The sequence below is a fragment of the Fukomys damarensis genome, unplaced genomic scaffold, assembly GCF_012274545.1.
Source record: "Fukomys damarensis isolate Sample0158 unplaced genomic scaffold, DMR_v1.0_HiC HiC_scaffold_20, whole genome shotgun sequence".
Lineage (NCBI taxonomy): Eukaryota > Metazoa > Chordata > Mammalia > Rodentia > Bathyergidae > Fukomys > Fukomys damarensis.
This window is the reverse complement of record NW_022900932.1, coordinates 36,442,139-36,469,004: the sequence shown is the minus strand read 5'-3', so window position 1 is coordinate 36,469,004 and position 26,866 is coordinate 36,442,139. Positions and strand designations below refer to the sequence as shown.

Genomic DNA, 26,866 nt, shown 5'->3' with positions numbered 1-26,866 from the left:
TGAGAGTAAACAAAACATAAAACATAAAAAAACAGAAATAATAAAAATTACTAAAAAGTAAACAAAGAACCCAAAAATGTGACTGTGTAACACTAAACAAAAGTAAACAAAAATTTGTAAAAAATACACATAAAGTAAAAATTTAAAACCCCATTGTAAAATATGTTGTCTCACTTTTGAGGCATTTAAGAGTGAAAGGAGGCATCGTTAATATAGTGGGACAACAGACATAATCCAGGACTGTGTTGGCAAATTTATTAGACCATGTAAGACTTCAAATTTTTTTGAGACATAATGATCTTATTTACAATTTAGGACAATTAACCTAGTAGGGGGTGACTTTTTATTGAGTGGGGAGAGATGTACTGAAACTAGCTATGAAACTATTACAGTCACCATAATAAGGACTTGAATTAATGTGGGAATGGAATATAAGGGAGAGATCTACACAGAACTATGGAAGAATACGTTCAAAAGGTCCAGAAACCAATTGAAGATAGGGGTGACAAAGGAGAAGTCATTATAAATTTTCCAAATGGAAGAACTGGGAAACTGATTGCAGATTCAGTAATACATTGCTCTCTATTCTAAACCTATGCATTCTAATTTTGGCAGAGCATTGTAAGAAAAAAACCTGGCTTTTAACACACTGGCCATTTGGGAGCAACAGAATATTCTGTACTTATTATTGGTGTAATAAAAATTAAGGATTTATTCCATAATCAGTGATATATGACTATGTGCTAGTAAAACTTAGTTTATTTTCAAGATGATACTAATGTGAAGTAAAATTTCAACATCATATTTGAGATTTAGTATAACATAACCTGGCTGATAATGGTTGTACGTCAGATAGGAATATTTGTTCCCTACTTTCAATAAGTGTATACAATTTATGTTATGCTATTAATATTTTATTTTTAAAGCATTTGTGACAAAGTTTTCATACTATTAAAATTGAAACATAGTTTTATCTTTAACAGTTGTGTTTACAATAAGTAGAAGTGTATATTTATAAAATATAAAAAGCACCAAGTCTCTAGGTTACTTTTTAGGTATCTTTTTACCTACACTAAGTATTGTTATATGAATTCTAGAAGAGGATAAGTAATCTGACCTTATGTGAATATTGGCATATTATTCACTTCTTGTAAAGTTACCTTTAAGACATCTTGAATAGTACTGTAGTTGCTCAACAACAACAAAGTTTATCAAACTCTGTAGCTTTAAATACAAAGAAAATTTACCCCAGATATTAAATTTCTCTCTTGGCTTTTATTCTACAAATGATATGCAAGGGAACCTTCCTGTTTATATGGATTGTTATTATGAACCAGTTGTCAAAGACATAGTTATGGAGTCATGTAAAATATACTGAAAATTAACAAAGTTCAGAATCATATTGATATAATATAACTTGCTAATCTGTGTGACTGGAAGGATTTTTTTTCAGTGAAACAAAACCCAATTTTCTACACAGGTATTATCAATCCATAGCTATAGTTTGATTTGTATTCCACCTTTAAAAAGTGAAGGACTATGCTTTGGAAATACCTCTTCTTTTGTTAGATATTTTTTAAGTCGATATTTTCTAAATATGAGGTAATTTTCCAGCAGAATTGTTGGTGCTGTTACCTAACCCAGTACGGTTTGGCATCTAGGAGGACTTTACTTCATTACAGTTGGGTTTTCTTTTTCTTGGTCTTGTTATACTAAGGAAGTGGGAGAGAAGTGCAGTAATTTGAAAAGAAGCAGGACTTTTATCAGCAAGAAAAAGACACAATGTACTGTTCTATATCCTCCCATCTAAGTAACATTGGGCTAATTTTAATCATCAATAAACTATTAAGAGCCCAAATTTAGAAACACAATTTTGATTTAATAGTGATTTCTAAATTATTGGTTTGGATATTTTGTTATTTTCACTTGGTTGGCTGACTAATTTTTTAAATAAAGAATTAGGAAGTAGTTAAGTAAGAAAAGAGAAGAAAATATGAAGGTGTTACATAGGTACTAATTTCTTAAGTCTAAAAATATAAATGTTATGCAAAATTAACTTGTGGTTCTGAACTTGATTTTAAAAAGCTTCAGAATTTCAAACTCACCATAGCAGGGCTTCCTCTAGACTTCTTAACTTGAGGAAACTAAACCAGCACATTGGCATGGCAGACATATTGGCACTTTCCATGAATCTTTTCTAATAGAATCCAAAATCTTCTCTAAATATTATCAAAATTAAGTACAATCTCAGCAAAAAACAAAGCTGCATTTACTCATTTGTAAAAAAATCAGTTCCTAAAGAGGAAAATGTCATGAAGAGCTGTTTTTCCTAAAGTAATGATAGGGAGTTCCAGTGGTAATTTTCTTGACATTTTTAGTTTTTTTTGTGTTCAGATCTCTGCTCTTAATTTAAAAAAAAAATGATGACCTTATCCAGAGTAATAATTTTTCTCATGAGATTTCTGGATTAAATATTTTTTTTTCATTTTGAATAAATTAAAAACTTCTCTGGGTTACTTCTATTTCATATTGATTAAACAGAAGTACTAACCTTTGCTCTTTGTTTTCAAAGACCCTACAGGAAATCCAAACCATTACTCTTTCTGGGTGTCATGGTGCACACCTGTAATTCCAACCCTTGGAAGGCTGAGGCAGGAAGAGATCTGGTTTATGTAGCCCGGGCTACATTATAAGTCTGAGCCTAGCCTGGGCTGAATAATGAGACCCTGTCTCAAAAAAACAAAACAAAAAAGGGCCAAAAAACCTTTCACTCTTGGAATTTGAGGTGCCCTTTAGACTGAGCAGAACTTTGTCTTCCCTAAAGGTCATTTTCAATGTCAATATAATTATTCTCTTTGAGAAAACTAGGTCTGTGGGGTGTAAAATTGGATATAAGTATTGCTTTAGGAGGAAGGCTGTATTTTCTCCTTTTTGTAATTTGTATTATATTCACATTCATAATATTTATGAGGAGATATGTACATATATGTAACCAGATCTCATTCATATGTGTGTGCGCGTGTGTGTGTGTGTAAATAATCTGGCTATTTATTTTAATTTAAATGGTTTTTATTTGCATTTTTCTATTTAATAAAAGTAAAATTAAAAGAAAATAAAAAGAGGGAAGAAATTTAAAGAATGCAAACAGACATACACTGAAACTACTGAGGAATCTAAAAAATATTGATGGCAGGCTCCCCCACTCCAAGACCTTCTGATGTAATAGGAAGAAGGTGTAGTCTTGGCAGTAGCATATTTATAAGCTCTCTAGGTGTTTCAAATGTGTAGCCAAGTTTGGGAACTATGATCCTTGGGACTATGAGGAACTAAATGTGAAACAGAAAAGCCCAGAGCCTTTTAGAATTTCAGCTTTGAAGTTTGTGTCTGATTGGATTTAATAGAACTGAAAGGTTACAAGGACTTCTCATTGCGACTGAGGCTTCCCTGACTCTGATTGGACTCTGACCTGATTCTGGATCACAGAATTCTATTAAGGAGTTGATAAAGTTTTCTGCTCTGTGTATGCTTATATTTTCCCTTGTATTCTATAGAATTTTACAAGGGCCAATGGATTTTTTAAAATGGAAATTCTAGTGCTGTATGTCTTAAATCCTAATGAGTATGGAATGGTAACAATGGGTTTTGGTATTGGACTTTGATTATTTTTGTTTTGAACAAAGCAGTCACTTACAAATACTGCAGAAAAATAGAGCTTCCTTTTTAACTCCAGTCTTGAGTGGCATCCTCTTCTGACCCACCTCCATCAGTTGTTCCCAGGGAAGAGCTCCTCAACTTTAGGGGACTTTGGCAAATAACATTCTTGAACAAAGGAATGGTCTCTAATCGCCAGTGATGGATGTAAGCTTTTCCTGTGATGCTTTCAAGACAAATGGATTAAAGCTGCCTATACTTATTAAAATTTAAAGGAACAGAAGGTAAAGGAATTCTTGGCAGCTTTAATATAAGTGGATTAGATAACTCAAGACTAGCCTCAAGTTAATACAACTTTTCTTTGAATGCTAGATGGTAGTCTGGGTACTGCAAAAAGATCAAAGTAATGAATGCAGGACTGCAGGTATGATTCAGGGATCGAGTGCTTGTATAGTATGCATGAGACCCTGGGTTGGTCCCCAGCATCAGAGAAATAAAAAACAAAACAAAACAATAAATGAAAACAGAACTTCATTACTCTCTTTTAAATGAATTTTTTGCCAACTTGCTGAATAGGAAAACGTATCATATGTGTTGTTCTATAGGTCTGATTTACTTTTTTATATTAGAGACAAGCAAAATGAGTCTGAGATAAAAGTAAATCAGTACGGATAATTCAAAATCCTTAAAATGATGAAAAGTCATTTCATGTTGGCATGGGTTTTGTATTATGGGTATGCTGGGACAGGATAGTAGTTTTAGGGAAAAATAAGTATGGGTTAATGAGTTGGATAAACAAGGAGTCCAGAACTGTTTCAACCACAGCTGCAATACATACCAATTTCTAGGAAACCCCAAGGAAATGCGTGGGCTAGGAAGATCCTGATGTATGACGAATCGGGTAGAATTTTCAGGCTGAAGTGGTGCTGAATCCATAAAATATTGGACAATTTTCATGAGTTCAAGCGTGAGATAATGCTCCACATAGTAAAGGCATTTTGCAAGGCGATTTCACACCTTCCTTTTGCTGCTTCTTGACTTCGTACGCCACACAGCAACGCTGACACAGGATTGAAACTCTGAAGTTTAACTGGCTCCCTTGTAACTGATGCCTCAGGTTTGCTCAGCTCCAGCTCTGGCTTGCTGAGATCTCTTCCTGCTCTGTCAGGGACTGTAAACATACTCCCAGGATACTCAGGAAACTTGGAAAAACAACTTTTGGGGCTAATGGCTCTTTGCCTTTCTGTTAAATGAAAGTCTCCTTAATATTTGATTTCACTGAGGAATAGCATTCACATTTCAGGACTCTACAATGGTATAAGTTACACAGTCTCAGGAAAAGCACTGCTTTCGAGAAGGCGTGGTTTACGTCATTGGGGGACTGAAAGGTCTATTTCTTCTATAATAGAGCTTTGTGTATCTTATCCCTAAATTAAAAGTCAGGCATCTTCAGAAGGGTGCATATCCATCCCCTCGGGCAGTCACAGCAAACGTGGGGTAGACCTCATAGGTTGCATATGCCGCTAAGTCTTGTCCAAGGGTCACTGTTTGCTTGAGCTGAGCTGCAGAGACGGGTGCAGTGGCACTGGGGAAAGCATATCCTGGAGGAGGAGGCAGAGAAAACTTCATGCAAGGAATTCAAGTTTGCTTCCATTTGGCATATTGAGTACTTTTAGGAGTATGAAATTTTAATATATTACTTGGAGCTAAAAGCAAATCCCCCAGGGACACAAGAAGAGGACTCGTTGATTTTTAAACGGCACCTGAAAATTCTAGGAGAGTGATCCTGAAAGTGAAACTTGTGTTACTCATTTCAGAATCATCGTCACGCATAGATTAGAGGCACTGGGACAAGGTCCAAGAAACTAAAATGTACCTGGATGCTGAGGTGAAAAAAAACTGCAATTCTGAATATTTCCAGAGGATCTCAGAATTTATAAAGAAGAAAAGGCCATCGAGGGTTTAGCAGGGCCTGGGGCTGGAGGGGCTATGGGTTGGGTTCTACTACAAACCTACACCTCCTTAAAACCCCTACCTGCCTAAAAGAAACATTAAAATCCATTACCTTTACCCAAGAAGGTTGTGTAGAGACCTGGTAAAGCAGAGGGGAAATACTGTAAAGCTTTAGAGTGTTTCTATATAGTGCCATCAAAGCAAATGCCTGCCCTGTCAAGATTTAGATTAAGCATGAATGGCAAAAGCTCCTTTTTCTCAGTTTACCATAAAGCCTATCCATGATATATTCAGAGGCTTTAGTACTGGTTCTCACAGAGAGCCAGTGTTTTAACAGCAGTGAAATCACCCGTACACTTTCTTAGTATTATGTCTTGCTGCTGGACATTCACTTATGAAGAAGAAAGCATAATAGTTACTATCAACAACCATATATCTTTGTTAATGTTTTAGACCAAAACCTGGGTATTTCTGAGATGATTCAAAGATTGTGAAAGATAATATGTAAAAGGGAGAGGTATCCTTCAGCCACGAGGGAGGATGGGATTTGTTTAAAAGAATCCCATTGATCTGCTTGTCGTCAAAGTCGGCCCAACCTCAGAACATTGATTTATTTTCTCATGGCTTCTCAGAAAGTGGCCACAGGAAGCTAGCTGGACTGTTTTTTAAAAATTGAACCTACACCTTGGTTGTTCATGTTGGTCAATAGTGTTGACTAACACATAAGTAAAGTTTGGTATATTTCCTGAGGATATGAGAAATGTGTTAACAATTACTTTCATAACTTTGGAAATGGTGTTTCTAAATTAAGTAATATAAACATGTGGCTGTGTGTGTGTACAGCACAGATTTTATCTGTAGAGTTTTGGGGTTTTATTTTTCAGTTTGGTTAATTTGTTAAGTGTAAGGGTATTTTTGTATCAGTTTTCCCTTGGTGTATATTATATTTTGCTTGAGTCTACAGAAAGTTATGAGAGGCTCATATTCTTAGCCATTCATTCCCTGGACACCTCTCATACCCTAAATATTTTAACTTCTTGTCGGAGCAAATAGAAAGGAAGATAAAGTTTAAAATTTTGAGTAAAAACATATCCCTTTGAATATGAAAATAAAGTTTAAAATTTTCTTGACAGGGGCTCATTTATTTTTATAGTACATTAGTTAGTGTCTCTGGGATGCAGCTTTCTGTGAGGCAGAGTCTCTCGTTTCTCCAGGACCCGAGTAACTTTGACATATATAAGTCTGCAGTAGATGGACATGGAAACACCTCGTGTGCACAGAGGCTGATGGCTCACGGTGCCCATCCTTGGTGGGCCTTGCTCTTTACAGATCCATGGTTTACAAGAAACAATGCTAGAATTGAGGCCATATTTGTGTGTGAAGCATGATTGATTTTAGCCTCCTTTACCAGAATGAAAGGTATATTCACAATTTTGGAGAGATAAAAGAAAATGAGAATGAGCCTCAAGTGTTTTGGATGTCAGGAATAAATGTGAAGAATATAGAATTCTCACACCTACATGTTGCATGATATATATAACTTAATAGGAGTGTCTTAATTCTAGGTCTAGTGAAAACTCGCTAATTTGGGCATGTGGAGGGCATACCGACACAATGACAAGCCAGAATGACAAATTTCTCTGAAAGAAATTAAATTTTATTACAAAAGGGAAAAGAGCCACTCTGACTGCCTTAATCTCTAGAGGATCTTTTCAATGATTAGCATTTGTGGTGAGTACATAATAAATGAGGAAATCTTTTAAATAGACTTTACATTAAGCAATCAGTGTATGCCCTGGGATAAATGAGAGAAAAGATAAATTGAGGGCTACTCACATATTGAAAAAAATCTGTCACTCGCACACATAATTTTTCATTAAAAATAATTATCACAAGCTCATCACATCTTTATCAGAAAGCAAATTAATAAAAGTAGATTGAAAATTGAAAAAGGGGAGGGAACTTAAGAGTTTGTAAAAGTTGATGATGCTGGTGAAATTACTTAATCTTTCCAGTATCTGAGTTTTTCATCTGTGTATGGTCATTGTGATCTAATATAACTCTTAGTGGTGTCATAAGCATTTCTGAGAAATATAAATCTTGTTAAACTTTTGGGTGAATGCCTTGCTCATTGTAAGGGCTCCAATAAAAAACACCTATTAGTAGTCTCTTACCACTAATAAAAACCAAACCATCCAAGAATCAGAGCGACTGACTCATTCAAGATCTTGCAGCTGCTTATAGCTGAGGTGACAGAAATCTACTGCTGTCCTGCTCAATTTTTTTGCTACACGCTTGAATGGACCACTCAACTGGCAAATTCTTTTTGGTCCCCAGGTGGTGCAAGTGGATTTAGGTAGAGGAGGTTCACAAGCAGTAGTTCCATACCTGGGAAAATAGTAGCGGACGTGGCAGCAGTAGCCACAGTCCCGGAATCCCCTCCATCAGCGGGGAGACCCAGAGTCTGCAGGGTGTATTCGGCTGCGTACGTCTTGGCTTCATCCACATAGGCACTCAGTTTTGGAGGTGTAAAAGGGTGGCTGGAAAGCATAGTTAGCCAGGTTAGGCATTTTAAATTCAGTATATCCTGAATTAAATAAAAATCTAAGACACCGCTGAGATGACTGTATGATGGGATTTTGTATGGGTATTTTCCATTCTCTGTGCTATCAAAGACTTCTAAATACACACATGTGTGCATTAGAACGTCTATGAATTGACATAGCACAGTGGATTCAAACCTATGGCATGTATGTGCTGTAGCAGGCACACAGAGCCCTCTCTGTCGGCACAGGAGCCAAGTGTCGGATAACAGTTATTTTTTTCTAAACAAAAACCTCAGTATCGAAGTTGAGTGGTAGTGTTGGCCCTTCGCAATAAATATGGGGGCTTGGGGTTACAGTTTGGGCCCTCAGTCTCTAAAAGTCTTGCCTTCATTGTCCTAGAACACAGGTGGTTGATAACATTTCTGGGCCATACTTGTATCTTACTGCACGGCTTTCCTAAGGTACATATGAAATACAGTGGTTCCTAAGACATATATGAAGGTAGGCTCAAGGCAAAAGTCAGAAAGTAATATCCACTAACAGCAAGGTCTCATCTTTGGTCCTAAATTTTAAATGGGAGGCATGAATTTATGTATAAAAATGGCAGCTGCACATGGTTCAACCTAAATACTGTGCAGATAAAGGAACTGGCTGCAGTCTTATATCTATTACATTGTATCTTACCTACTGTTTTCTATTGGTTGATTATGTTACAGTCTTCATTTTCTATCTGAAATTTAGGGCTTAGATGTTTGTCTCCTGGGTGTCGCATACATCCTACCTGCACATCTCAGTGTTGTATTTAATGACAAATAAATAGCTAAGAAACCTGAATATTTTTATTGTTTAGATAATGATAGAATACACTTAATTTACAAGTGAGTATTACTCTAAAATTTAAATGATTAGGAACTTGGAGATTTACTCACATTGCAGGATTCTGGCTGGCCAGAGCGGGAATGGTTATTTTGTATAAGAACAATTGCCTCTGGTCTTGTCCAATGGCAGAATGTAGCTGGTACACTGGCTGGCCCCAGTTATTTTTCTGACAAATTTCTTCTAATATCTACAAGAGTAAAGCAATTACTTCTTCCTCAAATGTCATGTTGACATTATTTCTCTAGTTTTCAGGTTTTAAATTCTGATCTTTAGAGTTTAAACTAATCTGAGAAGATATAAAATGCCACATGGTTTAATGACTCATAAAATTTAAGTTGAACTGAATTTGAACTCTATTTAAAATGTTATATCTATTAGCTCATAAAATAATTTTCACACCATTTACTCAAATATATTTTTAGTTTAGTCCATTAGCTATAGATTTTTACTAAGAGCTTCATTTCATTATTTATTTGATGTTTTTACCCCATTAAAAAAAAAACCAAAAAACAATCCTCCAGCATGTCTGGATAGATTTACTTATTATTACCCAAATCTCTCTGTTTATAATGGTTTAGAGGTGATAACCTAAGAATATATTTTTATTTCATGTCATTTGTTGTAGGGCTTAAACCTTACATTTTTAAAAAAGTTAGAAGATTTTATGGTTCAATATTTGTGGATGAACATTAATAGATAAATCCTGATTGCTGCAATATTTTTGCTTGGGAACATACCATTTCTGGTTATTTTTATGATGATCTGTTTTAGTATCTTTTTCCATTTTTCTTCTATAATTACTTCAAATTGAATCTTTTCAAAAGGCTCATATTTTCTTCATTGGGAAGACAATTTTGTTGATACAGATGTTCTTTTTACTCAGGAGATTTAGTGTACTGCTCAAAACAGGGCTAATTCAGAAAATAACTCAGGGAGACAGAACAATGCCCTGGGATGGGTCTGGGGAGCATCTTACCTCATTTGTTCTAACACGAAGCCAGCTGCATGACATTGTTCAGTTTATTAATTTGTAGATTGGTCTTATGTTCTTTCACTATTTCCTCAATACTCTTATAGCATTTCTTGTAATCTACAAAGCCTTTTCCATGATACCTGAGCAAGAATAAATTAGCTTTTGCTGATGAATAGTTTGCCTGCCTGCTCATTCCAGGTGAGCAAATCTTCTCAAAGAGCAAACTCCACTCACTGACCTGAAGGGCAGTGTCTGTCCATCTGCTCTTCCGGTGGGAGGTTTGTGACTCTGCTACAGGGCTGTTTCTCCATCTATGTGGAATGGAGTGGCACTGTCTTCAATTTCTCAACCATAGTTGTACAAATCCAGAGACAAATTCATTAAAAAACTTTCATCGGGTGACACAGATGGTTACTCACAGATTAATATAAAACATCATTAATTTCTAACCTGAGTTTAATGTAAAAAGCAGAGATATTTGCTTGTGCCACAGTAGGTCTCAAATATATGTAGAATTTATGGTTCTTTAGGGATTTTTTTCCTTTTTTTTTTTTTTTTGGCCTAGAAACAACAGAATTTTTTTTTCATATTTTCCCTCTCCAGTACTTTTAATTTTTTTCTATTGTTTATTGCTACATTTAAGGTAAACAATACAGTTACATTGATTATTGGGATCTTCTACCTTTACATGATGTATCTTGGTTCTTATGTTTTCCCCATTCCCCTGCCCTCCCTTCACCCCCTTCACCCTTCCCTATTCACAAAGACTTTTTCATTTTTCCTTTTTTCATATTTTTTCTTTTCCCTTATTTCCTTTCCTCTACCCTTCCCACTTCCCCTTCTCCTTTAGATGTTTTCTTCCTATTTCACATTATCAGTTATACCATTTGAACCTTATTTACACTTTATGTTTTTCACACCAGAGAAACTATTTGGTGTTTACTCAAGTGTGTCCTATTTATTTCACTTAAAAGTATGACCTCAATGTGCATCCATTTAGCTATAAATTAAAAGATTTCTAGCTATCCTAATAAAAGTACTAGGTTAACAGAGTTTTTTATTTTAGGTCTTAACCCAAGAGAAGTAGACGAGTAGGTTTTGTATTTTCTTAGCAAGTTCCATCATGTGACTTATCTGATTTCATTTTAATTATCTGTTAATATGTCAGTATTATCCCAGGATTGCTTTTGATGGAAAAGATTTTGTAATATTCATTTTTAAAGTTCCAGCACCTAGCATAATACATTCTGTGTAAGTAAAGTCCAATAAATGTATTTTAAACAAATGAGTGCTATTTACCACTCTGATAGGCACTCTTTTTTTTTAGTTACCTAGATAGGCTTAGCAGAAACCTTAGATAAATTGATTTGTGCATAAAAGAAATATATTAATTTCTCCCACCCACAACACACAACACACATCAATAGCTAAGATTAGCTCTTAGAAAACCAAAATTTCTTCTTAGTTGCACTCATAAGGGCTATTTCCATAATTTGGCTGGGCTTATAACCTTTGGTCTGCGTGTAAGAAGCTTCCTTTCAGAGCACATAAACTGTAACTCTGGCTACTTAGCCAAGGTGTATCTCAGAGAACTCCTCATATTCTAAGGATTAGCATGAATCATGTTTTGCTTCAGTTTTAACTCTGGTATTTAGTTTCTATACTGGGACAACTTTTATAACTTTTAATTTTCCTATAATAAAAGACATAGTCTAGTGCAGACATGGAAAGCCAGAAGTGTTAAATGAAAGCAATAAAAATTCACCATAATGCCACTGTCCACATATGACCATGGTAGAAGACTTAATTTGATATGACTGATGGCACCTTATGGTTAATAATTCTCCCAAATAGCATGCTGGAGCTTTCTCTTAAATACATTTCCCCAAGAAAAGGTTTCCTAAATGGTCTATTTAGGATTCCCACTCATGAATACCCTTCTTTTGCCAATCAACCTGACTCACACACAGTTGGCATCTATTCTGAGCTGGCTTTCATGATGTAACATACACTATGCTAGGTTTTGGAACTTTGAACTGAGGTCTTTGTCTTATATTTATTGAGGTATTGGCTGATAATTTGTCTTGGCCCTTAGATTCTTTGCATTTTAGTAAAAGATTTAGTGGAAGATTAAAGTTTAAAACATTATGATTTTAAAAAACAGGGACCTGTAATGGAAAAACGGCACTTAATACCCATCATTCCCCAAAAGGATATTATGTTGATTGACTATTTAATTCTACTAAAAGAAAAAATAGCCCAAGTTAGGATCAAGCAAATAATTTAATGATAGGAGAATGATGGTCTTTGGCCCAGCCTCACAGAAACTCTGTCACATGACATTACCTACCTGTGGAGCTAGTTTAATTCCTTGGGGTTTTAAAGTGACAGGATTCATTGGAGTGAGCTCCATCCCAGGTAGAAGGTCATAGAGTTTTTCTTCTCTCTTGTCTCCTTTGACCTGGTATCCGCGGCCCAGGCCTGTGTATGCCAAATAGCCACGGCCGCCCAGTCCTCTCACTCCCGCAGCCCCTACAGGTACATTCATGTAAATTTCTAGGAATGTAAGAAGGCATTAAACTGAATCAAACCACCAGGAAATCACCCTAAATCTTACTGTAATGGAAAAGTTAGCCCAAGTCACATTGATTGCTACCCTGAAGAGGGGTAGGAAACTCTAGGATTCTAATGGAATGAAACTCAGTGTAAGGTAAGACTCACTATGTGTCTCTTTTTTTTTTTTTCTCAAACTACCTGACAGCAATACCATCCAAGATCTTAAGTATGTGAGTAATTTAACAATTTTGGTACAGAGAAATTTTACAATTTCTGGTTTCGGGTAACATTTTGTTAACATTTTTCTGAAGACAAATCAAAGTTGGGAATATACTCATTAAAAGATCCCTGGCTAATACGACCACTTGTACTGAAAGTCTTGTACTGACAGTCTCTGTAAAGACTGCCAGTGATCAGTAAATTAGAATTAATTGTAGGTCATCCAATTATCCCCAATGGCTTATTGGAAAACCAACATTCAGAAAACATGTTTTTAAGTTTACTATTTTTGTTCTTTTGATCTGTCTAAGTGAGGCTTAAATTTCCAATGAGTTTCATGTTTAGATTCCTTCTGATTTTTGTTTGCCATGTTGCTACTTTGATTTCCTAATGATGGCATAAAGTGATAAAAAATTAAATTGATTACCCTTCATCCATAAATATTATCCTTTGATTCTTTTCTTGTTATGTTACATATTTTTCCCTTAGAGTAGAGTTGTTTCCTTTTTTTTTCTACATCACAACTGGTTGACCACTTCATGTGTTTACTGGTTATTTATATATTTTAGATTATTCTTGTATAATATTTCAATGACAATTTATTACCATATAAACAAGTTATTCTGAAGGAAATCCTGATGATTTCTTTTGCATTAAAATTTTTTTCAGGCATGATTACATTAGTGGTCGGAACTTTTAAGGCTGTTGAAAAATAAAGGTCCCCAAATGGCCAATTCATGTTTCTGACAAAAAAAGCAAAATATAGTGAGCTAATTATTTTCACAGTAATCTGGATATACCATTTCATTTCCAAGTCACACCCAAGAATAGACTTGAATACGTGATTTGTTTATTGATATTGCCCATATTGGTGTCATATTTGAACAAGAGCATTGGCATTCTGGTAGCATTAGCCATATCCTAGAATAGTCACACTGAAGGATCCCATAGGCAGAGACGAACTAGTCTCTTGAAAATTAAAAGAAAAAGTTTGCTTTATCTCCTGTATTGCTGAATGAACTAAGCTCAGAAAACTGAACATTTGGAATATTTATAGGATTCAAATATGAAATATTTATGGTTCGACTGAGTTTATTTTAGTTTATTTAGTTTATGGAAATAAATAGATTTTCTCAATGGTTTGGCTTTTAGAAGATATACCACATATTTTTAATATATTTATGATAATTCGTGGTTTATGTATAAAGATGCTGTCACCGAGTCACCATCAAGTACATACATCCCTTAACATGTTTTTGTTGTTTGAGATAATTTATTTCCATTGGATCATACTAATTTCCCTTTCAGAAGTTTTATAGCAAGCCACATGTTACTGCAAGGTAGTGGTCTAATGTCAAAAAAGCAGCTGATAAGCATGGCACTAGGTTTAGTTTGGGCAAATGTTATGCTTCTTGGCAAACATCAGATTGTGCCCTGGGTTCTATCACACTTAAGTTCTGACCAAGTTTTTTTCATAACCAGTTGTAATGTGAAAAAAGATTCCTATGGGATAAGAACTATTGATATAATATTTGATTTTTAGTATGGAATAAGAGCTATTGATATAATATTTGATTTTTAGAAAACAATATTCCAGCCTTTTTCTTCCAGGTCCTTAGGCCTATCCAATTTGTCTAATGCCATGGCCCTATGATTCATTTGAAATCTTGGGGTTACTCTATGGCACGAGCTGACTGATGTTACCTCTAACAGAAGGGGCTCTGATAATGGCCCTGTTGCTCAGGTGTCCTTTAGTGGCTTGGAAATGAAGATTAGGAAGCGCTGCATAGGCTTGGGGGGCATAGAAGACAGGCGCTCCAAGGTAAGTTGTGGTGGGATCATAAACATGGCCCAAAGAGTAGGTATATTCTCCTTGCAGCATAGTTCCTCTTCCACCTGTGCCTCGGGTATACCTAACGTAACTGTCCTTGTCCACTGGTTTGGCCAGGGTCACTTCAATGGGGGAACCATCCAGCACCTGTTATGGAAAAAAAGGAAAAAGCAACATAAAAAGATATTAGGACTATTAAGAGTGGCTGAGCCCTAACAACACTTCTTCTTCACAGTGTTTGACTATTTGTCGTATGTTTAGTGATTGTTTCAATTACTCCTATCTTGTGTTTCTATAGGTTCATGCGTGTCTGCTGGCTGGGTGATTTTTGTTGGTAAGTGGCACAAGATGCCAACAGGTTTGACAATGATATATTGTCCATTAAAATATCGGTTATGAATTTATAATCTAGATACAGTCACTGAAGCAAAAATTGATCTAATATTCTCTATTATGTGATGTTTTAAATTACAAACATATAATTAAAAGAAATCATAAGTTTATTATGGGAGAAATATAGTTTACACTACTTAGCAAAATAAAATACAGGTGGAGGAAATTAATGAAGAAATCATATGATCTGGTGTGAAGTTGAGAGCTAATAAACAGGGGTGGCAAGGGATTGGGATAGAGGGGCAGGAGTGATACTGAGAATGCACTATTGAAAGTCATGCACTATTGAAAGCACATTCTCAAAAATTATTTGTAGTAGCTCTTGTTAGACACAAGTTTCTGTAATAGTAAATCACTCCAGATGTTGAAGATCATGATTTTATCTACCTGTGTGATTGACTCACATATTCCATTTGCTTACTCAAGAAACAAAGATGGCTTTGAACAAATAGAGAGATTGATTTATTTTGTTAGCAAAAGGACAAGGTGTTGTCAGAAAGCACTTATGGTTTCCTTTGAATGAAAAAATGGCTTTGTATTTTATGCAAAAAAAAGCAAATATTATAAAACGTTTCCATAAAAATTCCCTTCCACAGCCGCTGAGTGTGTACCCTATCCCTCAATTTCATGAGAGACTCAGTAGTTGTTGGATTATTGAAGTCTGCTAGACAAAGCTAGTGTTTCATGGGCATCCTGGCCATTCTGGCCAGCCTCTGGAGCAATCTGTCCCTAGTTCCATGTGGACACTCTACTTTTTAGCAGTAGTAGCCAGTGTCAAATACAGTAGATGGGAACACAGTGAAAGATGGATACAATCAATATTCAACAATCTAATATTGATATAATTAGAAGAAAGAGACTTGGAATATTAAAGGAAGTGGCCTTAAATATAAGCTTCTTTCTATTTTTAGTTCTATCTTTAGTTTCTATCTTTAGTTCTGTCTTTAGAAAATGAGCTGCTCAAATAGATCTCTTTATAGCTACTTCCATGTTAGGACATGATTTGAATGGAATAATTCTTCTGGCAAGTTGGATTTCTTATCATAAGAGATTTTGTTTTGTATTTCTCTGCCCCCTTAAACAGAATTTCAAACACCTACCACTGAATTCTAAACAAACTATTGTATTTTAGTTATTCAGTTTAAACATTTCAAGAGATAGGACAATTATCATATTGATCTGTATAGCTAAATCCCAGAAAAATTTCTTTCACATCAGACATCCACAAATATTTATAAAACAAATGAATTATCATGTCTTATTCAATTTATCACATTTCTCTCCCAATGAGCTTCCCTTGCTGAATCTGCTATCAGTTTCCCAGTTCTTCCATTTGGAAAATTTATAATGATTTCTCCTTTGTCACCCCTACCTTCAATTGGTTTCTGGACCTTTTGAATGCATTTTTCCATAGTTCTGTGTAGATCTCTCCCTTATATTCCATTCCCATGTTAATTCAAGTCCTTATGATGGTGACTGTAATAGCTTCATAGCTAGTTTCATTACATCTCTCCCCACTCAATAAAAAGTCACTCCCCTACTAGGCTAATTGTCCTAAATTGTAAATAAGATCATTATGTCTCAAAAAATTTGAAGTCTTACATGGCCTAATAAATTAAATATAAATATCTATTAAATATTAATAGTAATTAAATCTATTACAAAGCCTTTACAGATCCTAAGAAAACCTATTTTTGCATATCACATTATACTTATATACAATATTTAGTATATATTTACTATTGATATTAAATATATTTAATGACACAATGTGTGCAAACATTGCTACAAAGTATACAGCTGCCAAAATTGGGAATAATTTTTTCCCACTATAATTATTCCAGTCTAATTACTTAGCCTTTGATTTAGAATTGGTTGTGTCTTCCCAGTAATGTTGCACACTCAGGGATGTTTTCAAATAGAGAAGAGCTAACTTACAAATTATTGTCAAAATAATATTATTTTTATAATATTATTAAATCTATCAAAGCCTTTACAGATCCTAAGAAAACCTATTTTTGCATATCACATTATACTTATATACAATATTTAGTATATATTTACTATTGATATTAAATATATTTAATGACACAATGTGTGCAAACATTGCTACAAAGTATACAGCTGCCAAAATTGGGAATAATTTTTTCCCACTATAATTATTCCAGTCTAATTACTTAGCCTTTGATTTAGAATTGGTTGTGTCTTCCCAGTAATGTTGCACACTCAGGGATGTTTTCAAATAGAGAAGAGCTAACTTACAAATTATTGTCAAAATAATATTATTTTTATAATATTCAATGTAAAAAATCAATGAAGAAGAAATAATATTTTGTTTCATAGGCATGCACTTAAATATGAATTAATTTTGCTTTGTGGTTAGTCTTTGGTATTTCAGAGTCAGTGGTCCCTACTCCCTCATTCCAGGGGCCAGATGGTTTTGAAGGCCTCCCAGGAGTGCATACATCCCAGAAGCCACTGTGTCTGAAGTACCTGGGTTGGAAGGTCCTCCTTTTACACTTCAGATCTACTTCTCACCAGTCTCTAGACTGCCCTCTGTTTTTGGGAAGCCACTGTACTTGGAATCCTCTTTATGGCTTCCGGCCTTTCTGCATTATGATTGAATTTGGCCAATGAGGAACCCTGTCAGGATGGCAGAGAGAGAGATGACAGAGACTTTGAGGCACTTTTCTCTGGTCTCCCTCTCTAAGAGATCACCTTAGGCCAGCCCTAGGCACTGACCCAAAGTAACTATTCCTTTTGTAATACTAGCCCTTCACGATCTCTTCCCTTTTAGAATTTCTATTAATTCTCCAGCCCCTGTGCCTCTGACTCCGGGAGTGCATGGAGCCCTAGGTTTCTGTAATATCTGTTGTGATCCCCATATTTCCCACTCATACATCTGTAATTAATTCTTTTGTTATCTGTTTTCTGCTGGGATTTGGATGGATGCAAAGCTAATGGGTAAGACAACTAGGTGTGAATTATGTTTTAGACAAGTTGTTCTATATTTTACCATTCTTCAATTTTGTATTGTTCTCAAATTCTGGCCGTTAAGACTGATTCTGGTTTTCATTTTTGTCTTTTAAGATTATACTCTTTAAAGCACACCCGATTACCAAATACCTTTCTCTTACATGTTATCTTCTCATATTCATGAAGAGTTTCTGATTTTTGATAACTTAGTTCTTTTTGTGAACTTTCTTACTACCTTTAAATCTCTTTTTATTATATACCTGACTGTACTTTGCATAGTTATTTGCATACTTATTTGTTTAGGTGACTTTCAGCTCTTTGATAAGCACCTTCGTTTTGATTTCTTTTGTATCCTGGGCAATATCAGAAGATAGGTGGTCTACATAAGATTTTCAGTATTTATTAGATTGATGTGTACAGTATATCATTTTCTCTAAATACTCCAGATGCTACTCTTATGAGCTGAGTGATCCTAAGCCTCCCAGAGGTGGAAGATCAAATTCTGAGGGCAGACTGACAGCTATCTTGACATTTTTCCTGACATAGACCCTTAAATACAGTACTCCACAGTATAGAAATAAGAGAAAATTGGAGCTGAGGAAGATCACCTTGACATGTTCTACTTTAAACCCCTTCCTAAGAAAATGGAGCGGCAGTGACTTGTTCAAATCAGAAAACATTAGGGTACAGTTGGACGTAGTAGCTGCATCTCCATTCTCCGTTGTGTTTCTCGTCATTTTAAGTGACTGTGACAACTATGTCAGAGATGGGAAAGCTGGAGTGTGAAGGTCTCAGCAGTGCTCCTATGAATAAAATATTTACACCAAACATAGATAAAATCTGTGCATTTTTTTTCTTTCTCCTACATTACCTTTCCATTTAGAGCTTTCATAGCCTCAACTGCATCTTCTCGTTTACTGAAGTGCACAAAGGCATAGTCCCGGATTTTCTTCACTCTTTCCACAGCACCTGTAAACACAGTGAAAGTAGTGCTGTTAGCAAATTTGAGAATTAGCATTGAAAATGATGCAGTGAGCTTCCATAAATGTAATTCAAGATCCTATCAAGATTTTCATGTGTCCAGGTTTAAAATTCCATATATGGTACAAAAGATTCTGTTTATAATTTTAAAGTTACAGTCTGACCTATAGTTAATTATAAATTTATATTTTTTATTTTACAGATTATACAGTCTTAAACATTATAAAATTATTTATTTGTACACATATTTGCAGTACATGATGGATATATTCATTGTGCATAGCTGGTACATGTACATGAACCTTAAGTATAAGAAAAGTGTTTTACTTTTCATCTTATGTAATATAAAAGATAATACTAGATGCCTGGTAAAATATTGTTAAATTCAGTTGAACTCAGTATTGGCCATCTCATTATATTATATATTTATTTATTTATTTATTTTGTGGGGGGTTTTTTTGTTTGTTTGTTTTTTGAGACAGGGTCTCACTGTATAGTTGGAACTGACCTGGAACTCACTATATAGCCCAGGCTGGTCTCGAACTCACAGAGATCCTCCTGCCTCAGCCTCTCCAGTGCTGGGATTACAGGCGTGCACGACCACGCCCGGCCAGTTCATTAGATTATTTTTAGATAATTACCTTTTTATGTACCTCACCAGAAGTATGTCTTATCTCTTTCATCTCATATAATAGGATTTTAGAGTTAGAAGAGATTTTAGCGATGATTTACTATAATTTTTCTTCACTTCCTTTTACTTAAATATTAGGAAACTAATTCTGAATGTGACATTTATAGTCCACATAGCTAGGATCCAAAACCAGATCCCTTATGTCTTATCCAATACTCTAAATAAAAAAAGTAAGTAAAAAATAAAGTTGTTTCTGAAAGAATCTCTGAGAGCCAAGATTTTCTTCCATGCTACATGATATCTAAAGGTTGAAAATTTGTAGATATGTACTAATTTTATTTGGAGTGATGTTTTATGCAAAAGTACTTACATACACACAAGGATTGTGCATAAGGATATAAATTATACTCACTATTAAAATAGCAAAGGTAAAGCAATTTAATGTCCATTTTCATGGGATCAATTAAGTCTGGTAAATTTATATCGATATGAAAGAATCTTTAAAGAGAACAAAGTAAACCTCTAGCTGGAAAGATTCAAGGCTTATTGTTTAGTTTTAAAAGTTAGAAAATGAGATTATAGAATTATGTTTTTAAAATACCAACCCATATATATATACTAGTGGAGAGAGAGAACTGGAACGATAGTGACCAAACCATTAATAGGGGTTACTTTTGGGAATGGTAAGAAAAATTGGGGAGAATAAAAAAGATCTTCATGTTTTAATTGGTGTACTTTGGTATTTGACAAATATTTGCCAAGTTTATGTAGATTGTTGTGTAAAAGTAAAATGCAAACCAACCTAGCCTATTTTTAGATAGAGGAACTATTCTGCATATTGATGGTAACATGTAAAAGTAAAAATAGTAGTTGTGCCAAGATGCTTCAATGTTATATTTTAAAAATATTATTTCTTACTCATTTTTCAAAACAGACTTTTTTTGCAGAGTGAAGGTAAGATGGAAACTTGTTTAATCACCAGCATGGCAATTATCCTCTTTAGTTTACACCTATTTGTGTGTGTCTTGAGAAGCTATTTTCTTCTTTTACCCTTGATTCCTAGACGCAATGTGGGATGAAACATTATGATATGGAAAAATATGAAGAGAAGAAAATCTTTTTTCTGCCTTTCCTTGTCAATGTTCAGTAATCCTTTTATATTCAAGGTCATGAAGGCAGTTACAGTTTCTACTCTACCATGTGGTTCAAAGGCTGTGAATTATCTTTTTTTTTTATGAAATAGCAGCAGACCTGCTATTTAAATCTAATTAAAGATATTGTGACACTTTTTTTTTCCTCTCCTCTTAGCATTCAACTGTTGACTTTGGATGACAGTAGTTACACAGCAAAGTTGTCTGGCTATCCTAAAGGTATTTAAGTGCATGGAGCATGCATCATTTCATTCACTGATAATCCAATATGGTCCTAGCAGAGTAAGATGGGGTGATTATTATGACTCAGCTCCAGGGCTTGTTTGAGTAGGTGGGAAGAGGACTGTCAGAATGACCTCTACCTTTCTGCTCTTTGCTGTTTGTGTTTCAGAGTCACTCTCTATGAGACTCCCTTACCCCGTCTGTTAGGTATCTGGGAACAAGGGTGTGCTTCAGAAGCATCTCGAAATCATCTGCACCCAGCTCCCAGGCAGCACCTTGGACACAGGGATCACTCAATAAATACCCATGAAATGAGGGAACAGTATGAATCAATGCATACTTCAACTTCAGTTATCCACAGTAGTTAAGTGGCATTCAGATGGTAATGGATTTAGCTGTTCCAAAATTCTGCTTGCAAGTATTAGAAATCATTTTGCATCTTGAGTAATAATGTCCAGAGGTACTTGCTTTTGGAAAGCATGATGTTTGAAAATTTAACTACATAAAACAGACAGATTAGGCTGGAGTGGTGGTGTATACTGTAATGGGAGGCTGAGGCAGGAAGAGAGCAAGTTCTAGGTTAGTCTGAGAAACTTAGTGAGATAGTCGCAAAAAAAAAAAAAAAACAGGCTGGGGATTTACCTTAGTATTTCCTGGGTTCAATCCCCAGTACTGCCAAAGACAAACAAACTAACAAACAAACAAACCAACAACCCAAACAGAACAAAGACAACAATCCCCCAATAAAAATACCCTAGACAATCTCCAAACAACAGCAAATCTAAAACCAAAAGAACCAAAAGCCAAAACCAAAATAATAAAAAAACCCCAAACTCCAACTAAACAAAACACAAATGAACCAGAAAAATTAGAAAGTAAGAGCTTGTGTTATAAAAGTTGGCTTTCTCTATGATAGTATTCACCATAGCCTTATTATGTTTAATATATTTCTTGTTTAGTGCACAGGAGTTTATAGAATTTTGGTGGTCATTATTTGTGGATCATTCATTGGAAAAGGAGAGAACTCTGAACTCAGGGGACTGGAAGAATATTAAGGACTCAAAGTACAGCCCCTTGACCAAGCAGCACCAGCTTTATCAGGAAACTTAATAGAAGTGCAAATTCATAGGCCCACTGTGGCGAGCAGTTTTGTTACAGGCCCTCTATGTGATTCTGGTGCTGCTAAAACGTACTAGAGAAATCAGATTTTGTACTACAGTTAGAATTATAGGGCCACAGATTTAGCTCAGTAGTGCTGCTGTTTGCCTCGCAAGCCCAAGGACCTGGCTACGCTAGGAAAGAACATACTTTTTCTGGCAGGGGTTTGGCTGAGCTCCAGTTTCAGTTCTGATTGTCATTTGTGTGTCTTAGTGGCAATATAATGTTTTCCACATAAATTAATGTTAAAATGATACATGCTCATATGATATGATACACAATACATACTAATTTCACAGGATGGTCTGCCATAAAGGAGGAAACATGCTCCAAATATCTGGGATATGAGGCACCCTTCATCTCTTTTCAGAGATTTCAAAGCATGCAAGATGGCTAGTGACTCCAAGTTCTATAATAAAAAATCCACTTAATTATGCATAATGTGGAGATTAAACTTGTTTGATCACATATCCCCTTTTATCAGTAACATTAACTAAGTGTTCCTAAAAGCGATGCTCAGAAGTGGCTTGGGGAAATGCTCATTTGGGCATTGTTCTGTAAAATGCTTTACCCTTCTCAGTGTTGTTCTCCCATATGGAGAAGAAAGAAGCAGAGCATCAATATTACAGTGTAGAATTGATACTGAAAAGTATTGACAAGATGAGTAGCAGCTCTATCCCTTACCCTTTCTCATCATCTAAATGAACAGACTCCTCCCTACTCGTGTACCTAAAGTGACAAATATATCCCATGAGATCAGTAGTTCTCAACTGGAGCCAATTTTTTCCCACATCTAGGGTACATGTGGCAATGTCTGTAGATACTTTTGATTTTTACATTTTGAAGATTACTACTGGTTGGAGAGTCCGACCGGAATCTACTGTGAAAGGCCAGCTGCTGTTGAATATCCTACAATCTACTGGGCAGATCCCGACTACCAAGAATCATGTGTTCCAAAATGTCAGTAGTGCTGAGAGTGAGAAACCCTGCAGTTATGACCTGTAGTTATGGCCATGTAGTCATTAAAACAGAAAATATTTAATGATCATTTATTATAGCTTAGGTTTACAAACTGACTCAGAACTGAGGCGATAACAGAAAAGAACACATGGAATTTATAGCTTAGTTAAGGAAATATGTATTATCACAGAGATAAATATAAGATAATTTGTTAAGTGGTGAGAAACCATGCGTCCCTATTTTCTAACTCAAAGATAGGATATAATTCGAGTAGTCTATGTTCAATTATAAAAATGAGCTAAATTAAAGTTTTCCTTTAAATTTATAGAACATCACCTTAAGTATAAGTGCTTTTAAAGAACATTTTTAAAAAGTAATTTTACATGTATGTCCTACCTGGTTTAATATTGTTGAATTCCCTTTCAATTATCTCTTCAGAGGTAGACAGCATAAGGTTTCTTACGTACAAGATTTTCACTGAAGACATTGTGTCTTCATCAACTTCCACTTCTGGTTCTGCCCAGTCTACTGCAATAGGATGTCCCCATAACTGAATCCTTCCTGTTGCAAATGATCACAGGTATGATTAATTATTTAGAAATCAGGGTAACATCATCTCAGTTCATACTGATGACCTTTTAAATTGAACTGACCCTTGAGGTTGTAAATGAGCAAGACCACTAAAGAGTTTCTTATTGATCTTAAGACATTCAGATAAATATCAGAGTTGCCTAGGAGGTGACTAGTGGCTTGTTATAATGATTCAGTATAGAGGGAAGGAGTATGTGGTCTGAAATGGAACAGAAATTGCTCTTAGAACAGCTTTTACTGGATGAAGGTAGTTGTTTAAGGGGAGAATGATAGAGTGCATTTGGGCTCAGACATAGCGTCTGACTTCATGAAATATTCAAGAACTCATTGGGTCATATGTCTGCTGCTGTTGGAATCTGTGCTGTCCTGGCCAGGCACCAACAGAGAGATGTCTGCAAAGAATTATTTGGACAGAATAATTTCTCTGGTGTGAAAAACTATAATGGTATATAAGATCCTAATGGTGTAGTGGACAATGTGAAATAGGAAGAAAAAGGCTAAAGGTGTAGGGGAAGTGGGAAGGGTGGGGAAAGGAAATAAGGGAAAAGAAAAAAAAACCATGAAAAAATGGAAATAAAGTATTTGTAAATAGGGAGGGGAGGAGGGGGTGAAGGGAGGGCAGGGACAAGGGGAAAAAAGGAGAACCAAGACCTGTCATGCAAAGGTACAGGATCCCAATGATGAATGTAACTGTATTGTATACCTAAAATGCACCAATAAACTCAATGAGAGAGAAAAAAAGAATTATTCGGAAAACTAGTTTTACCCTTCCATCTTCCCTCTATGCCTTCCTCTTCCTCTTCTTCTTCACCCAGATGAGCGTCCTGGGCTTAATCACCACCTTCTTACGCAGTCACAGTACATGTAAAGTCACGTGTACACAAGTATAGTTCCGGCACCCTAATTTGTTCTCTGTTCTTCACACTTGGTCAACACTCACACCAACTGGGTCTTTCCTAATCTTCTCTATATATTTGCATTCTTATAATAATAATTTAAGTGTTTTGCACCATGTTTCCAATATGCCTTCCTAGTTCTTGCTCACAGTAACCTTGTAAAGATGGGCAATGACTCCTAACTTTATAGAAGAGAAAATGAGCTTTAGAGAGGATAATTTGTCCAGATCTATTTCTCTTTACCTTCTCTCTCCTTTGTTGTTTGTAACTCAGCTCCTGTACTTCTATGAGGTTCAGACTCATGTTGAACTGATGAGAAGAGGGCAGGAGTCAACTCAAAGTCTGGTTTTTTACCCCGGGGTGGGGTGGATGGGTGGGTGACAATGCTAAGGATTGAAACCAGGATGTCCACACTGAGCTGCATCCTGAGTCCTTTATTATTTTAAATTTTGAAACAAGGTTGCAATAAAGTTGCCCAGGTGGGGCTCAACCAAGAAATCTCCTCTCTGCCTCTCAGGTCCCTCCTTTCTCTGCTTGGTAGGTTGTAAATTTGATGGGAAACCTAGTTTCTTTTTAAATCATTGTTTAGGAACAAGCTATATCCCATGAATAATATAAAGCTTGAGAGGACAAAACTAGGAATTGTCAGTGTTGTCAAGCATTTGAAGCATTTGTTTGTTTAATTATTACATGCAGGAGGTAAGTATTTTCAAATAAAATTATATATTTATTCCTTAAAAAGTAGCTATGATCTATGACTAAGTTGCCAAGAACACACAATTCAGAAAGAATAGTATCTTCGACAAATGGTACTGAGCAAACTGCCCATCCACTTGTAGAACCATGAAGCTGGATCTTTTTCTCCTACCATATAAAAATCAACTCAAGTGAATTAAAAACTTAAATGTCAAGATGCACAACTGTAAAACTTCAAGAAGAAAATATGAGCAAAAGTTTCTTGATGATGTTCTGTGCAATAATTTGTTGGCTATACTCCTAAATACAAAGGCAACCACACAAAGAGACAAAGTTGTATCTTCGCAGCAGAGGGAACAATTAATGGAGTGAAATGACAACTTGAGGAAGGGGAAAATAATGGCAAACCATATACCGGTAAAGGACTAATATCCGAAATGTTTAAGGAACTCAGCTTAGTTGTGAGAAAATAAATAACCACATTAAAAATGGCCAAAAGACTTAAAGAGACATTTCTCAGAACATGTACAACAGCAGTATGAAAAATATGTTCATATCACTAGTCATAAGGGACATGTAAACTAAAACTACAATGAGACATTTCTCTATACTGGGTAGAGTGTCTATCATCAGAAAGACTGAATGTAGGATGTGGAGAAAAGAGAAACTTTAAACATGGTTGGGAGTGTAGATTGCGAGAGCCGTTGAAAATTGAGCTGCCATATGATTCAGCAGTCCAGCTACTGGGTACATAAGCAAAGGAAACCAAATTAGTATGTCACAGAGACATCTTCACACGGCCACTAAGACACGGATGTGTGTGTGCCCATCAACAGATAAATGGGTAAAGAAACTTTCAAAATCTCTTGAGCCAGTTGGCATTACACTGGTAGGTTGAAATAAGCCACTATAGGTGAGTTAATAAGGTGGAAATGGGTAAATGCTACAAATCCAGGCTTTTCTTCCCCCCTGGGAGCCAGTTATTCAAGTTTTACCAGCTCATCACCGACACCCGGACTGTCCTTTCCAGTGTTGCTGCAAATGCTCTAGGCCTTAGGATTTTTAATTCTAATATTTTAATTCTAATGGCTACTATTAGGAAAGGAAGTGGCTGGGGAGCAATTATACCGCTGCAGATAACAAGGTTGAATCTCACTGTCTTTGCTTTTGCCTTCGAAGCTTGGGACTCTTGTAAACCACACATGGACTTGAAGAGCTGCAAAATCTGCATAAATCTGCATAAAATGAGAGGACGCACAGAAAGCAGTGATTTCTGCAAATATTCCTGTGGAGCGCTGTGGTGGAAGTCAGGGTGGAAGAGTAATTTAAGAACATGTACTTTGAAGTCAGTAAGTTCAAAGATTGAAACAGGGATATTGGCTAAAAAACACATCCTTTCTAAGCAACAGTTGCCTTATCTGTAAAGTGGATAATGAAAGTGCTAAACATTGTTGCGAAGACAAAAGAAGAAGGAGCAGATAAAGGACACAGCTTTAGCTTTTAAATGATGATTCAACATTATGCACTTCTTTTCATATTTCTATCTTCTTATTTGTATCTTTCCTATTAGAATTTGCATTCTGAATGCAGTGGTGAGATTTTA

At 35.6% G+C, this 26,866-nt stretch overlaps 1 protein-coding gene across 4 annotated transcripts in view; it reads right to left on the bottom strand.

Moving 5' to 3' along the window:
- Window positions 1-4,191: 4,191 nt before the first annotated feature.
- Window positions 4,192-26,866, bottom strand: part of A1cf (APOBEC1 complementation factor) — a 76,597-nt gene continuing 53,922 nt past the window's right edge. The window contains exons 6-12 of one of the 4 annotated variants that reach the window (XM_010606286.1): window positions 23,477-23,641; window positions 18,849-18,946; window positions 14,482-14,755; window positions 12,353-12,558; window positions 9,080-9,216; window positions 7,993-8,144; window positions 4,192-5,252 (exon numbers count right to left, since the gene is read on the bottom strand). In XM_010606286.1, the coding sequence (XP_010604588.1) occupies window positions 5,101-5,252; window positions 7,993-8,144; window positions 9,080-9,216; window positions 12,353-12,558; window positions 14,482-14,755; window positions 18,849-18,946; window positions 23,477-23,641 (1,184 nt within the window). In that variant the 3' untranslated portion in view covers window positions 4,192-5,100. Of the gene's footprint in view, window positions 5,253-7,992; window positions 8,145-9,079; window positions 9,217-9,570; window positions 10,143-10,240; window positions 10,314-12,352; window positions 12,559-14,481; window positions 14,756-18,848; window positions 18,947-23,476; window positions 23,642-26,866 lie in introns of those variants that run through there. The other 3 variants (XM_010606287.1, XM_010606288.2, XM_010606289.3) reach the window with 3 other exon arrangements.